We start from the raw sequence: 15638 nt of genomic DNA, 5'->3' as shown, positions 1-15638 counted from the left end.
AATACTTTTATTTTGAAATGTGTCATGAATATCGTCATCACTATATATGTTTTTCTTTCTCTTAATGCCCCAGTGTGTAAGAACTAGTGGCATCTAATGGTGAGACTGCGGATGGCAACAGAGGACTTTTCCATTTACTCCTACCTTTTCCAAGTGTGTCAAGGAACTACGGTGGCCTGCACACACCAGAAAGGATGTAAACATTCTTTTGCTACTTTCACAACTCCTCGGTATTTCCTCCTCCTCATTCTTCTTAATTGGTCTGTGGGTCAGGTTCATCAGGTTCATGTGGGCAGAGACGTTTTTCTTCATTTGCAATGTAAGTTCCTGCTTTAAAACACACAAAAAACAAGATGGCAGCCTCTGTAAAGCAAGGCCCTTGCATAAAATGCTAATTCTAAGGCTACATTAACCGAACATGTTTTATTTTGAAGTGAATATATACTCACACAAGCAAATGTATCTCTGCCAAAAGACTTTCCTACATTTTACACACTGGACCTTTAAGTGGACTGGTCTAAACACACAGAGGTAATCTACAGTGACGGCCCAGAGCTGAGGAGGCTCAGGATGTTTGATTAATCAGTGGTGACCAGTGCTGTCCCCTTAATTGTGTGCTTGTCCAACACAGAAATTCATTCAGTGACAGAATCGTTCCGCCAAGTTGCACAACAGGAGCGCCACAGGAAATCGTTTCTTCTGGCTACCATCAAACTATGCCCTTCAGTTCTATCCTCGGTGTCAAACTAATGAGAACTGATAGACAGGAAATGGACTTATTCTATTGACAATATCTATAATTCGTGCAACAACAAAATACTTGGTTCAACAGTGCATGTGCATTCAACCATATGCAATCTCTGCTGAAATAATAAACCCTGTGGGTTTGACAGCATTTTCAAACAGTTTCAGTTTCAGTTCACTTAAACTGTTTTTCTGCATTGTTAGGGCCCGAGCACATGCTCACACTCACCTATTAGAAGTCCTGGAATCATTTTTTCTCCCCAAAGGGGAGTCTTACTAAGCGCATATTTCTTGTCATGTATTTCATGTTAAATGTATATATTTTATCTGTTGCTAATATTGTGTTTATCTCAATCTTATTCCTTATTTTATTTTCCTGGGTGTTATTGTAATTTCGAATGCGAAAATATAACGCATCCAATTCCCTCCGGAGGATTAATAAAGTATTTTGATTCAGATTTCTTCTCCGTTCCTGGGTTTTATGTCCTCCCCTTCTTGAATCCTACAAGTGTAGGTCCAGGAAACAACCAGCAGGTGGCAGAGTACAGCCGATGTCTTTTCCCACCGGAAATGGTTGTGAAGAAAGCGGAAGTAGTGGAAGAAAAATATCGTCGATCATACCACGAGCTGTTATAGAGGCAGTGTAAAGCGGTTTTTGTCAGTCAAATTCGGACATTACTGTCAACTCTACCGCGGACATGGACAGATAGTGTTTGTTTTATCGGGTGAGTTGCATATTTAATACGTAAATTGAAGATGCAGCCTGCACAGAGTCGTGAAGATGGATTAGCTGCTACGGTAGCCTGTCTGGCTAACGCCAAAGCTTTGATAGCGGCTATTGTTTTTAGCAAACAGTGTCCGCGATGGTTGCTTTATTTGTTGAAGGGACATAGACAATAAACGGATACATGTGCGCTGTTTGTGTTTTATTGGATTAATCTTTTAACTCAATGACTATGTACCACAGCGTTGTTTTAGGACAAAATCAGTACTTGTCTCTGCATGTAGCTTAGCATTTAGCTAACAGGATCTGTGTCCATTCAAAAAGCTGTGGGTACAGAGTTGCAAAGTGTTTAAAGGGGAAGAACCTTTTTCTATACCTTTAATCACGATATTGTAGAATAATATAATGCTCAATCGACCCCATGAAATACAGGCGCTACCTTAGCGGCAGCATATTTGAATACCCATGATGTCAAAATAAAGTCAACATTAGCATATTGAGCAATTGAAACGCATGAAAAAATATTGTTGTTAACATGTAAATAAATATGTGTTGATAAATTCTACAATTTGGTGTCAACATATGAAATAAGAACAACAACTTGTGCAGTATTTCTACCAAGCCACACACACTGCAAGTGGCTTGTTTAGTGCACGTCTCATTTCTACTGCACTGCACACATTGGTACCCTTAGCAAGTCAACTTCCATGTTTGATGCCTGTGATGTTTTGCAAACAGACAGATGTTATTTTATATAAAAGATGGGTGACATCACATTTCTTTCATCAGCTGTGGTTTTACATCAAAGGAATATCCTCCTTTGTTTCATACCATCACACTTTTTCATGGCAGTAAGTCTGTTCAAAGTCATCAAAGGACTCTATGATTTTGACACCTGTCCAGTGACCCAAGAGTAGACCAAAGACAATACTGAACTTATTACCATTGCAAACAATTTTTTTTGTTGACAAAGCGATGTCCAGTCTGCTGCTGGGACCCTTTTAAACAAATAGAACATCTTTGTGATGTGTATTTAACAAGATAAGGTGATATTTTCATGAAAACTGGAAGAACTGTAGTTGTAAGAACAGGCCATATCACTGATATATTGTCCAATTTTGCCACAGATTTATAGACACACGCGCTGTCATAGGATAAAGCATCGCACCGGTGCCCACCTTGGACTGTCACCCGGACTCAGTGAGATACAACTCTTCAACTTCCTGTTAAACTCCAGAGACCCTCGACTGTTCCTGTGGCCACCAATATGGCAAACAGCACCACAACGGCTGTCAAAGTTCTGGGGGGCCCTGGCCCTGCTGGCAGGACTAGTCCAGAAGGATCTCAGGTCAGTCAGTCATGGATACCTCTGCTGCTTTGCTGCACTATTATCAGTCTTTCTCTCTTTAAAGGACTATATGCAATGCTTGACCAAAACAAATCATGACGGCTAATGTCAGGTAGTTATCATGCCTATTTTAGCTGGTCACCAATGAAAAGTAACATTATTTCTGCATCAAGTTAGGTAGGAGTCCAGGAGTGCTTTTGTAGCTCACGGAGCTCCCCATTCTAGAACTGACAGACCAATATTAACTCTTATCTCTCTGTTTGTCTGAATCCTTTTCATCCAAAGAATGAGCTGTTTTATAAATTTAAATCCAGAGTCTCCTTCAATTTGTTGCATTAATCTATTTTCTGTCACTGCAGAGTGGCTCATTATTTGCTTTGTCTATTGCTGCTTGTAAGATGAACTAATAATCATAACACACTTTGTACACAGAACATTGTGAACACAGAGCTTTCAGAAGCAGAAAAAATAGTAAACAGGAGACTGTATGCAAATGTCCTCAACATGTAAACAATTCAATTTGACTGCAGTGTAAATAGAGTCTGGCGTCTCTTGCGGTGCACATAAATAGACACTTTATACTTGAAAACAACACACAGAGTATGATTTCATTGTTTCATTGTTGAGCACAAAACTTTGTAATGATTAATGCTTATTCGGCCATTACATAATTATCTTGAGAGAAACAAAAATAAACCATTGTTGATACCAGCACAACAGCGCTGATTGTGCTGAACAGAATTCCTGGGGAAACACTGATATACTTGTTTCCTGACATCAGTTTTAAAATAGTACGATTTCGATAATAGCCAAAGTGCTTGGCACTTTCCTCATCACACACCACAGTCTTAAAAAAGCATTTTGCTGGATGTGTACCTCGATTTTAAAACACGTACTGCAATCCAAATTAAAGAAATATCCCTTATCTAGAGGGGGACGATATATATATGATTTGCCATAGTATCGTCATTTGTGTTTTAACGATGTGCAAATTGGCAGTGCCGAGTATGTATGACTTTGTAGAAGACACTGAAACACGCATGCAAACTCCACACCTTTGCTCAATGCATGCTACAGAAGTCTTGGCCAGAAAACACCAGGATTCAGTGTCATGTGACAACCCGCCAGTGCTTTCCCTGCCGCTCGGCCAGCCCCCACACTCAACAAACCCTCGCTGTATCATTCGGAGTAAAAGTGCCGTATCATATAAACACACTGCGCCTGGCGCTCCCCCGGGTTCTCAGAGGGTAAAGAGAGCCAGACTCCATCACAATCAAGTGGACAGACTTGTGTTTCTATAAAATAATATCACAAATTAAGGCTGTTTGCCTTGACAAATGGCTACTGAATGTCACATAATTACATTTGAGTGATGACAGGGGGTTTATTTAATTCATAATTCACTAATTATGGGTCATAAATTAGTTCAAACTTAATCTTTGGAAAAAACTGACAGTCCTTATAGGTCTATAGTAATAGTATTCTTTTCTATTGTTTAAACCCAGTCTGTTGTTTTGTTTGATTTTTGTACAATCCTGCACGTAACTTTAATTTGTTTGATAATATAATAATATTTTATTTTAATAAGATCAATTAAGTCTGTGTGTCTAGAGTAGCCCTTTGTTTTTTGCCCCTAACCTTCCCCACAACATAAACAGAATTTTCAGGCTGCAACATAGGGGCTGTACCATTGTCATTGGAGCGAGTTTTTCTATTTAACACATTTCCTTAATCTCCGATGATATGTTTTCGTCATTGTATGACTTAATACTTAATTTCTTGCATACGGGTCCTTTAATGACATTCATGGTAAACGTATTGACATCAGAGCCACTTTTGGCTTATGCATGGTCATAGCTCTTTTCCATGGTCACATTCAAGCACTTTATACCACAAATCATTTTCACACACACATTTGAAGTTTTTTTAAGCACTTTATCCAAAATACAAGCACTTTTCAAACCTTGAAATTACAACATTAAAATTCAAGCATTTGAGGATTTTAAGCATCCATATAAATCCTGCTTATGTTAAAGTTTTCCTTTTAAGTTTTAGTTTTCCTTGATGAACAGAGTGATGGATGATATGTTGTCGGTCTATTTGAAATTGTTTTATATTGTTACTTGACTATTTAAATTTCATTAAAAGTAGACATGATGTTGTCGTTGCCACATTTAAAGTGAGTGAATGAATTTCTCTGCATTCTGTCCCAGGTGCTCAGTAAGAAGAAGCTCCAGGACCTGGTGAGAGAGATCGACCCAAATGAACAGCTGGATGAGGATGTTGAAGAAGTATGTGTGGTTTAAATATGTTCTTCTGTTTTTTCATAAATGCGAAATAAACACAAGCACTCGTGCTTTTCTTCCCTGTAAATGTCATACTCCATCTTGGCTCTTGCATGTCTTTGTTGCCCTAAAGCTTCCCTAACCGACTGCACATCAGTCACTTGCAGACGCTGTTCTGTAAAGCTGCATGATAAATGACACGAGCAGTGGAAAACACGAGGGGCTTTTCCAGCTGTTCCAGCTGAAATGTCGCTTTTTCCTTTTCTGAACATGATTGATGGGGTTTAAAACGCCTGTCTCTTCTCTCAGATGCTGTTACAAATTGCAGACGACTTCATTGAGAGCGTCGTGACGGCAGCCTGCCAACTGGCACGTCATCGCAAGTCCAACACCCTGGAGGTAAAGGACGTTCAACTACATCTAGGTAAGCTGCCCTTTTCGTGTCCTGTAAGATTGTACTAAATATCTTCACAATGTTGCATTTAATGTCGAATATAGTGACACCATGGCTTTGTTGTTAAAATGTGTGTTTATCAAACTTTCTGTGTGTACAAACAAATATTTGTGTTTGTTTGTAATTTATAAAAATGGAATCATCTCTGCCGCTTTGTTAATAACTTAGATAATAACTTATAATAATAATAATAATAACAACAACAACTTAGATTTATGAAGCGCCTTTCACAAAATCCAAGGTCACTGTACAAGTAGAAAAACAGAAAAAAAGGCCGATCAAAACACAAACAAACAATCAGGTAACAAAAACTTGCAGGAACAAGTGTCGCTTCAATAGTGATTTATACAAATTCAGAGTTGGTGCCTGGCAAATAGCCAGAGGGAGTGAGTTCCAGAGGGTTGGAGCAGCAACACTGAAAGCCCTGTTGCCAAAGTTTTGCCTGCAGGTGCGGGGAGTGGAGAGGAGATATAGGTCAGCAGACAGATGTGGGTTTTTCTATGCTGATTTTTAGAAATCAGGGCAGCTGGTAATTGATGCTGATATTTTTTTTATGGACTTGGCAACAGTTACCAAGTGTCTGAGAAAAAAATGCATACATTTGTAATAATTGTCCGATAAATAAATGGCAAATATCGGCATGATTAATAGGCCTGACTGATTAAACGGTCGAACTTTAATCAGGGAGAGAAATAAAGACACTAAGGTTGGACAGATGCTGATGTAACAGTGTTGACAGCAGTCAGAAATGATAGAGTCGGAGTGATTCTGTGACATTAAATCAGCAGAAAACCTCCTCAGTCTGCTGTAGCCTCTCTCTTTATTTCCCTTCCTGACTCGGTCGGTGTGTAGTTTTACATCCTTTTCTCGTAAGTTGCACTCGTCACACAACAATCGGCAGTTTAAAGAAGAAAAAAAAGTGTGACCGCCTTGGCATACCATAATTCCATTTGATTGTTACTGAGTTCTGTCATTTCATGATAAAAAGATGACTGGAGCAGTAAAGTTGTTTCTGTATAAATCATCTGACATATTTATCTTCAGTCTTCTTCTAACAGAAAGGGAACAAAGTAGTTTCTGAAGAAGCGTTTAATTTAAACAGCAGCGTTTAATACAGACACGACTCATTTCTCTGTTCCTTCTCCTGCTGTTTTTAATGGAAAAGTCATTCATGAAGGCAAACAATATTTACAGCTCTGCTTTTATTTGGTTGAGGCAGACCACTCTATGATTCTTGTGCCACATGCGGTCTGATTTTGGCAGGAAATTGATACATTAAAGTATTATTTACTGCTTTGCTAGATCTCTTCTGTTATTTTTTTTTTTTTTAGAAGCATAATAAACATGGATTTAACAATGACACTATTCCATATGACAGTCCATTTCATTTCAACTTATTGATTTTTCTGCATCAATCCTTTATGAAAGCATCCAAGAATGGAGATATTTTGTCACCTGATAGCAAATCTGTGTGAATTGTTTTTTTTTTTTACATGTCACTGACATTTTCTGTCTTATACAGTTTTGTTTTGTATTGATTTTTGATTTTTTTTCTACACGCAGAACGCCAGTGGAACATGTGGATTCCTGGTTACGGCTCAGATGAGATCAGGCCGTTTAAGAAGGCTTGTACCACAGAGGCACACAAACAGGTGAGTCATAGTCTGAGAAGACTGTATGCATGCAGGGTTCCCACGTCATTCCCTCAAATGTGCTGACGCAGCCTCAGATGGGAGGGCAGCTTGTAAAAGCCATCATTTTAGATGAATTATGGTCTTGACCTATACGCGTCTTATTCTATTGATTGTTCTTGGGATCTTGGTCAAAGTCAGTCTTTGTAATTTTCTTCGGTGAGACCGAGATTTGGGAATTTTCATTTCCCAGGCGTCACGTCGTCATTTGCTCTCTTACTTAACTTGACGCGCTCATTGTTCTTCATGGACTCTCACGTAAACCGTGGAGCGAGACAGTGTCCACAACACCGCTAGTGATTATGATGCGTAATAGTTTGTTGTGCGCCAGTCTACGTACATCGATGCAGGAAGCATGAAGCAGTAGGTGGCATGTAACAAACACGGGAGACATTTACTGAAAATTGTTTCTATTTAGTCTATTTAGGGCATTTTTCAAAAACTTTCAAGGACCTGTGTGAACCCTATGGATGTATCTTGCGTGAAATAGCACATTTATTCTAGTAGAACTAACGTTTGGTTTCTGTTTTTGTCATTTCAGAGAATGGCGCTGATCCGCAAGACAACCAAAAAATAACAAGACTGTACTGTAACATGTCAAACCCTCTCTACTGTCTGTTCTTTTGGGTTGTTTGTCCTTTTTTTTGAAGTGTGATCTTTTGGACTTAGGGGCAAGAAAGAGAGGGGGTTGGTGGGCTTGGGGAGGGGGGTTCCTTTTCTGACATTAGTGATTATTGACATGTTTCCCTAATCTTTGAGTGTTTTGCCAGCCTCGTCTGATTCTGTTTTGTTTCTGTTAAACTAAGTCTGGCAGAGCTCAGTTTGTTCTTTTTTTTTGTGAATAAAACTTACCTGGAAAACTAATTTTTGGATTGTGACCACTGTTACGGCCAGTGTGCCTTTGATACTCTTACGTCAACATTTAGATGCATAATGTTACAGATTCATTTGCCTCCTTTACAATGATCTTTAATAGCCAATAATAATGAATTGCCATGAATGTTGTGTATGTAAAATATTGCATGCTGTTTTGTTACTCGGTGTCCAAGGATTTTATCATATTCACTTATTTCAACCATTGTTTTTAATTCCACATTTATGTTTTACCAATGAAGCAAGTCGAGTAAATGATGAGGGAATGTTGACTTCTCACAATGTCAAATAAAAAAATTAAAATAAAAATAAAAGATGGATATTAAAAATATTTTGCAGTTTTGAACTAAAGCTTCTGTTGTCACAATTAACTTGGACAATAAGCTTTGTCTAAAAGGTGCAGTCACAAAGTAACACTATGTGAGCAACTGATTCACTGTGAAACGAATGCTACACTACAGTGTCAGCACGACTCGACGCAGCACGACTTCGGTTTGACATTGCGTTCCATTACTATAGAACCTGCTTAACGTGGGCGGAGTCATCATAGGGTAACCGGTGTAGTTTTGCGGTCTGCGTTGTGAAGAATTCGCCGTACGATGAATGTCTTTTGGAGGTAGTCTCTGTTTATTTCTGACACAAGGCAAGTGAAAGAAAACTCCCATCAGCATGTGAAACGTGCCCTCTCTCCCACAACATGCAGCAGCAGGAGGGCCCTAATTAATAAATTAAAATAAAACACATAGCGACATACCTGACACAAGGCAAGTGAAAGAAAACTCCCATCAGCATGTGACACACAGGGAAACGTGCCCTCTATATAATAAACATACAGCTTGTCAAATTTAGCATGATAATCTCCATATTAGCATAATGACAATGATAAACAATACAGAAATCACACAAGCACACATCACGCACCTCTCTCACAACATGCAGCAGCAGAAGGGGAGGGGTGAGGGCAGACACACCCTTAAATACTAGGTGGGCACCCCAAAAGTGAACGTGGGGGACAGAAAATCATGAAGGTTCCACATGACAACTTAACCTGCTGTGTCAGGCTAAAATATAAAAATAAAAACTTAAAACATTACTTTTTTAACCTGCCGTGTCAGGCTAAAATATAAAAACTTAAAACATTACTTTTTTAACCTGACGTGTCAGGCTAAAATATAAAAATAAAAACTTCAAACATACATATTTTGGAATTATAAAATAAAAAGGCAAATTAAATAAATATCAGGTATTCAATAAATTGCAGTACCTTAAAATATACTGAAGTAACTGACCCTGTTGCAATAGCATGAAACTGCTATGACATCGTTTAATACATACAAAAACTAGTGATTGTGATGCTGCTCGTTGTCGCCGGCTTTCTGCTCTAAATACAACAGACTCCTTATTACATTAAGGAACATTTTTTTAACTCACCTACAGTTTGAACAACTAAAGGTGCCAGGTACTAGCGCTAATGGAAAAGCAAAGAGAAAACGTAAAGTAGAGGCGAGCCGTGCTGGAACTGTGTAGTGGAAATGTGCTATTTGTATGTTCCCACGAGACTTGGGGTTGTAAAGTCACGTGTGTCATGTGACGGAGCGACTCGTCACTCATGATGAGCACACACACTCGCTAGTAGAGCGCAATGACGCACGCACACACACACACACACACACAGACGCAACTGCTTTGCCACTTTTCAGCAACATTTGTAGACCGTCACGTGCGCACACGTGCCGCTCCTACATAAACATTAACGTGGTTCAAACTCACCTCACCCTCATGCTCAGTTTGCGTCGGCAGCATTCCAAACATTGTTTACGTCAACGGCGCACTTAAATGACGACGATGGCTTAGTGTGACGTCACTTTTTTGTAGTTCCATTAATTATCCATTAATATTGTTTATTAAAGGTGGGGACAGTAACCATTGTGGCACCGTTAATTTGGGAAATATTTTGGGTTTATTTTCATCTGGGTTGTTTGTTGTAGTAATTATGCTTGTGCTTATTTATTGTGATTTTTTTTGGATAATTTATGTTTGGATGGGAGGGGCAAAGGACCTATATAAAGACCTCCCACAACTGAATTGAATTGTTTTGATTGGGACTTGTATAGTGGGTTTTTTGGACATAGCATTTTGGACAATTTTCATATTTTTTTGATTTTTGACTATAAATATAGAGATTTCAGACATTCTCTTGCCAGATAAATGCATGTTTCAGGATTTTTAAGTCTTCAATAGTTCGGCATTATTCGATAAGAAAGTGTAAACGGCTCACTCTGAAAAATCAGCTTTTTTTAGCTTGTGAGGACACATGCGCTCCTGGTTTACTCGTGCCTCACAGGTTTGTTTGTGTCACACAGGTAAATCCAAAGAAAGGATTCCAAACACAGAAGTCACAAAACAATACACTTTACAAAACAGTTTACAAAGCATCGCAAACAAACCCAGGCATTAAAGAAATACCACACTAATGTTCAGTCCATGAGCGAGTGAATGTGGGAGTCCAGTGAAATAAACTGCAGTTTATTTTGGTTACAGGAACACAGGAGGTTGCTCATCAGCCAGACACACAGTAATTGCAATGAAAGCCTCTCACAGACATTTCTACAGAACAATATCCAGACGCACCCCGGAGTTTTCATTTAATTAATTTCAACAATGGCACTTAAAAACAATTGCTCAGCCACCGGAGGCCGTGCTGTGCTGTTTCCACGCTGCTGAACTACTTCAGCCCAGGATATTTGATCACATCAGGGCCTGAGGTGATGTTTATAATCTCAAACTGGGGACTCGATACATTATCTGCCTTCATTCTTCAACGGATCACACACACACACACACACACACACACCAGATTTGTATCAAGGAACAGGTTCAGGGGGAAAAAGTCAAATGTCCTTGTGCAGAAGTGGCTCCAAAAACTTTTCAGGTTGTGATGCTGGGTTCCATTTAGCTATTGTGTGCGACTGATTTACTGTGAAACTAAATACAGCAGAAGTGGTGGGAAGCAGTGTGTGTGTGTACGGTGACATCCTAACTCTGGGTAGTTCCTTGGAAACACACCATGACCTCGGAAACCTTCCGAGTTCCCACTACAAATGGAGCGCACCATGAAACCATGAAGGCGGGATTTATTTTGTGGGGTTATTGATTAATAAAAACCTCTTGGCATCATAAATGAAAAAGAAATCCAGTGATCTGAGAGCGAAACACTTCTGCACCTCCTCTGTTTACAGCCTCACAACTGCCTGTAGCATCCTGGGAGGGTTTGACCAATCACAGGTCAGTTCAGAGTACGGATGAGCAATCAAGAACTGGTCAGCACTGGTCAGCACCGAAGTATGAACAGGAGTCTGTCCAAACCATAATTCTATTGATATCTATGTTAATTCTAACTCTGTATTGGAACAGTTGGAGATCATATTTATATATATACATATGTATATATATATATATATATACATATATATATATGTATATATATATATATATATATATACATATATATATATATATATATATATATATATATATATATATATATATATATATATATATATATATATATATATATGTATATATATATACATATATATATATATATATGTATATATATATTTACATACATATATATATATACATACAAATATATATATATATATATATATATATATACATATATATATATATATGTGTCCTGCAATCACGGCACAGGAGAAACTTGAATTTTCTACTGCTAACTGTGCCAAATTGAGTGAAAACGCAGCAAAAAGACTTAACAACAAATGGGAAGTAGTCCAATGTTTTGTGAAAAAGCAACTAAATTGGTTCTGATAATATCCCAACACTAGTTTAGAGAGAAAGCGAGTGCATTTGGCTGCTACACCGACTACACAACATCCTAAAAAAAACTAAAAAAGAGTCTGAAAGAGTCAAACAATAAACACAATAAAACATGTTAATATCGGCAGAGTGTTTCAGAGATGGAGGGTTGATACTAAAACATTAGTATTTCAATAATCTGTATAATCTGTGAACAATCACCTGCTCATCATCTAAGTATTGATTTTTGACAGAAATAACTTATGTAACCCCCATATATTTGAATAAAAAACAGGATTCAGGATTGACCTTTTAGCCCATGCTACACAGATACTAGATACAGATACTTGCATCTGATAAATGATTGATTTCTGGACCAAGTTCAAATTCTACCCATTTAGAAATGTCATAAAGTTGAACATATTAAGTTACTTTTTAAGTTATATTGCAGTTATATCACCTCAGGTTATTAATATCACTTAAAGTGATATTAATATCACAACAGTTCCAGGTTCTTTGACGTGTGGCTGCATACGTTAGTGACACAGCAGGGACACGAGGAGTTCACCATTTCAATCTCTGCTCTTATAATATCTTAAGAATACGTTTGCTGCTTCGTCTCCTTCGCTATCATTATATATATATATATATGTATATATATATATATATATATATATATATATATATATATATATATATATATATATATATATATATATATATGTATATATACATATATATATATATATATGTTGGAAACTGCTCACTCTTCCACAGAGAAAACCCAGCGGTTTCAGCTTGTGGGAACACAGAAGCTGCTGTTTGACGTCTGCCTCGCGGGTAAGTTTGTGTCACTCCAAAGAAAGGATCTCAAACACAGAAGTCACAAATAAAACACTGAAGTGTATTGATGGAGATCAAAAACTGTGCCGTGATTTAAAAATCCCTGATTGTCTCCGTGGAATTTGGCCTGAGGAACAAACAGTTTGTAAAACATGTCAAAGTCAGAAAAGGCAGACTAAGAGTGAGATAAAGCAAACGTATTCTTTAGATATCACAGAAACCAGAATGTGAATATGTCGGACCCTCGTACAGCCACAGAGAATATCACCGTCCAGGCGCGGAGACAAATGTCGGTCCAGAGTCTAATCACAGCACTTCTTCTTGTTCTTGGACGCGGAGCTGGGCTGAGACAGACCGGCTCTCTGCATGTGCAGCGTCTGTGTGTTGGCACACTTCACTCCGTCCCAGCCCTCCAGCAGCTGCACCTCTCCGCTCAGAAGACCCTGATAGACCCGACGGGCTATCAGCTCGAAGGACTCCCTGACGTTGTGGCCCGTCTTGGCGGAGGCCTCCATGTAGGGCACGCCCAGCTGTCCGGCCAGTCTCTCGGCCTCCTCTCGGCTCACCGCCCTCTCGTCGTGAGCGTCCCTGTCGCTCTTCTGTCCCACCAGGGCGAAGACAACCTTGTGCGGCTGCACCCGCTCGCACACCTCGGCGTGCCAGTCCTTGATGTGGTCAAAGGTGGATCTCTGCGTCAGGTCGAACACCAGCATGCCTCCCACCGAGTTGCGGTAATAGGAGCGGGTCACTGACCTGGGGGAGGAAATGGAGACATGGGTCATGGAGTTGGTGTAGTGGTTAGCACTCTGAACACACAGGTTTGAACCCCCGGTTGGAACAAGGGCCTTTCTGCATGGAGTGTGTATGTACTCCTCTGTGTGTGTGCGTGGGTTTTCTCCTCCCACGGTCCAAAAACATGCAATATGGGGATTAAATGGTTGTTTGTCTCTATGTGTGGCCCTGTGATGGATTGGCGAACTGTCCAGGGTGACCCCCGCCTATCGTCCCCCCCCCCCGTGCGACTCTCCTGTGGAAGATAAAGCGATAGAAGATGGACGCATGGATGGTCTGGTAAGGATTGGGAGATGGACTGTCCTGTTTTGTTCAGCTGTCTTTAAAGGAGGAAGGTGGAGGGACGTGCACGGCTTCACAGAAAGTGGCCTTTGTCACAAAGTCCTCCACCACAGAACTCCCTGATTGTCTGCACTGTTTGAGTCGCGCTCTTCTAGATAAGCAGAAATTGATACCCACAGTGTTTTTCATCCTAATCACAAAAATGTCGAGCGGCCACAGTTCCCCCATGACTCACTGAGTGTTTGGAACCAAACAATCCTCCCCAGACATCAGTCACTTTTCCTCTTTACGAAAACAAACCAGATTTGCCTGAGCTTTTTTGTTGTTGTTGCTGCTGTGCTGACTCATGCAGAATTAGGCGGCCGCAGACACCAGTGCGGCGCGGAGATAAACACAAACAGGGCCGGGTTTTTATGCAATTAGCCACGGTTCATTCGAGCAGAGAGCCGGAATAATGAATTTAGAGACGGAGTCAAACAAGTTACTCTTTCATTAAATATGCTGAGAGAACAATGTCTCCTCAGTTCAGCTTAAAGCATCACAAACACTGATCTTCAGAGTGGAAGCAAACACTGACGGATTGGCCTGTTGTGAGAAGGATAAGCAGTGGTACTTTGTTATTTTTCCCTCAAATATCTTTGATATTCATCATTCATTGTTACATTTTACCATCTGAAGACACCACGTGAAGTCCTGACATCTTCGAGCCTCACCTGAACCTCTCCTGTCCGGCCGTGTCCCAGAACTGCAGCTTCACACGGACGCCCGGCTCCACCTCCAGGAAGTGGACGTAAAAGTCCACACCCACCGTCTGGTTGATGGATTCCAGGAAGATGTCCTCAGTGTAGCGCTTCAGCAGGGACGACTTGCCCACTGTGGAGTCCCCCAGCATGATGATCCGGAACTGGTACTGCCACAGGGTCAGGTCCATCGCTGCTGCCGCTGATGGAGGAACAGTGACAAAGACTGAGAGGTGAGATTTGGAAAACCCACCCGAAACCTTTAAGAGTCTAGCAGTCCCACAGTCCCCCCAGCTCTGGTCCTAATGGTTGACTCTCCAAATATTGAGTAACAACCACAGCAGCCACTCCTGTTTTTAATCTTTGTCCACAGTCATGTCACATTTCTGGACACACTTTCATCCCAACGGTGGCTCCTGAACTCCTCAACAATCCGGAAAACAAGTGCGAGACAAAGCAAAAAGTCCAGACAGCAGGTCCTGCCGGAGCTCTCATCCGAGCTGCTGGTCTACACTACTCATGTACACTCTACATGTAAGCATGTACATGAGTGGGAGTGGGCGGGGACTTACATTTGCCTGTTGATACTTGACAAAAGGAGGGACGAGCACACGCACACACACACACACACACACACACACTTGTTTTTATAAACATAATGCATTCCCTAGCCTCATACCCGGACCCTAAAACCAGGTCTTAACTTTAAAGCACTTTAAAGTTGTGGGGACCAGACAAAAGTCCTCCTTTGTCCTCACAAAGATATAAATACCTGTACACACACACACACACACACAGGGAGGGAGGGAGAGCCTTCAGGGAAGGAGGGGGCGGGTGTTGGTGGTTATAAGGAAGTAGTGGCTGTATTTCAAACCATGTAGACGACTTTACAAGCCATTCAAAGGAACGTGACACCAAGTGTGGGCATTTCTTTTGTATCCGGGCAGTTTTAGATCTTGTCCATAGATTGAGCGTCGCCACCTAAAAAAAGGGAAGCTGCCAACAATGCAGCTTTAAATCCTCCCGGGATCCTGGAG

At 40.2% G+C, this 15638-nt stretch overlaps 2 protein-coding genes across 2 annotated transcripts; one reads left to right on the top strand and one right to left on the bottom strand.

Moving 5' to 3' along the window:
• The first annotated feature begins 1325 nt into the window (after nt 1-1325).
• Nucleotides 1326-8110, top strand: taf12 (TAF12 RNA polymerase II, TATA box binding protein (TBP)-associated factor). The gene is made up of 6 exons (XM_044033557.1): nt 1326-1469; nt 2596-2816; nt 5030-5107; nt 5411-5525; nt 7119-7207; nt 7788-8110. The coding sequence occupies exons 2-6, from the start codon at nt 2736-2738 to the stop codon at nt 7821-7823; spliced, it is 399 nt and encodes a 132-aa protein (XP_043889492.1). The 5' UTR covers nt 1326-1469; nt 2596-2735; the 3' UTR covers nt 7824-8110.
• A 4577-nt stretch (nt 8111-12687) lies between these two features.
• Nucleotides 12688-15165, bottom strand: rab42b (RAB42, member RAS oncogene family). The gene is made up of 2 exons (XM_044033458.1): nt 14575-15165; nt 12688-13540 (listed from the first exon to the last, which is right to left on the bottom strand). Exons 1-2 carry the CDS (start codon nt 14790-14792, stop codon nt 13090-13092), a joined length of 669 nt encoding a protein of 222 aa, XP_043889393.1. The 5' UTR covers nt 14793-15165; the 3' UTR covers nt 12688-13089.
• Between the last annotated feature and the right edge of the window lie 473 nt (nt 15166-15638).

The sequence above is a fragment of the Solea senegalensis genome, linkage group LG9 (genome assembly GCF_019176455.1).
Source record: "Solea senegalensis isolate Sse05_10M linkage group LG9, IFAPA_SoseM_1, whole genome shotgun sequence".
NCBI lineage: Eukaryota > Metazoa > Chordata > Actinopteri > Pleuronectiformes > Soleidae > Solea > Solea senegalensis.
The sequence above is the reverse complement of the archived record's forward strand: the minus strand, read 5'-3'. Positions and strand labels throughout refer to the sequence as shown.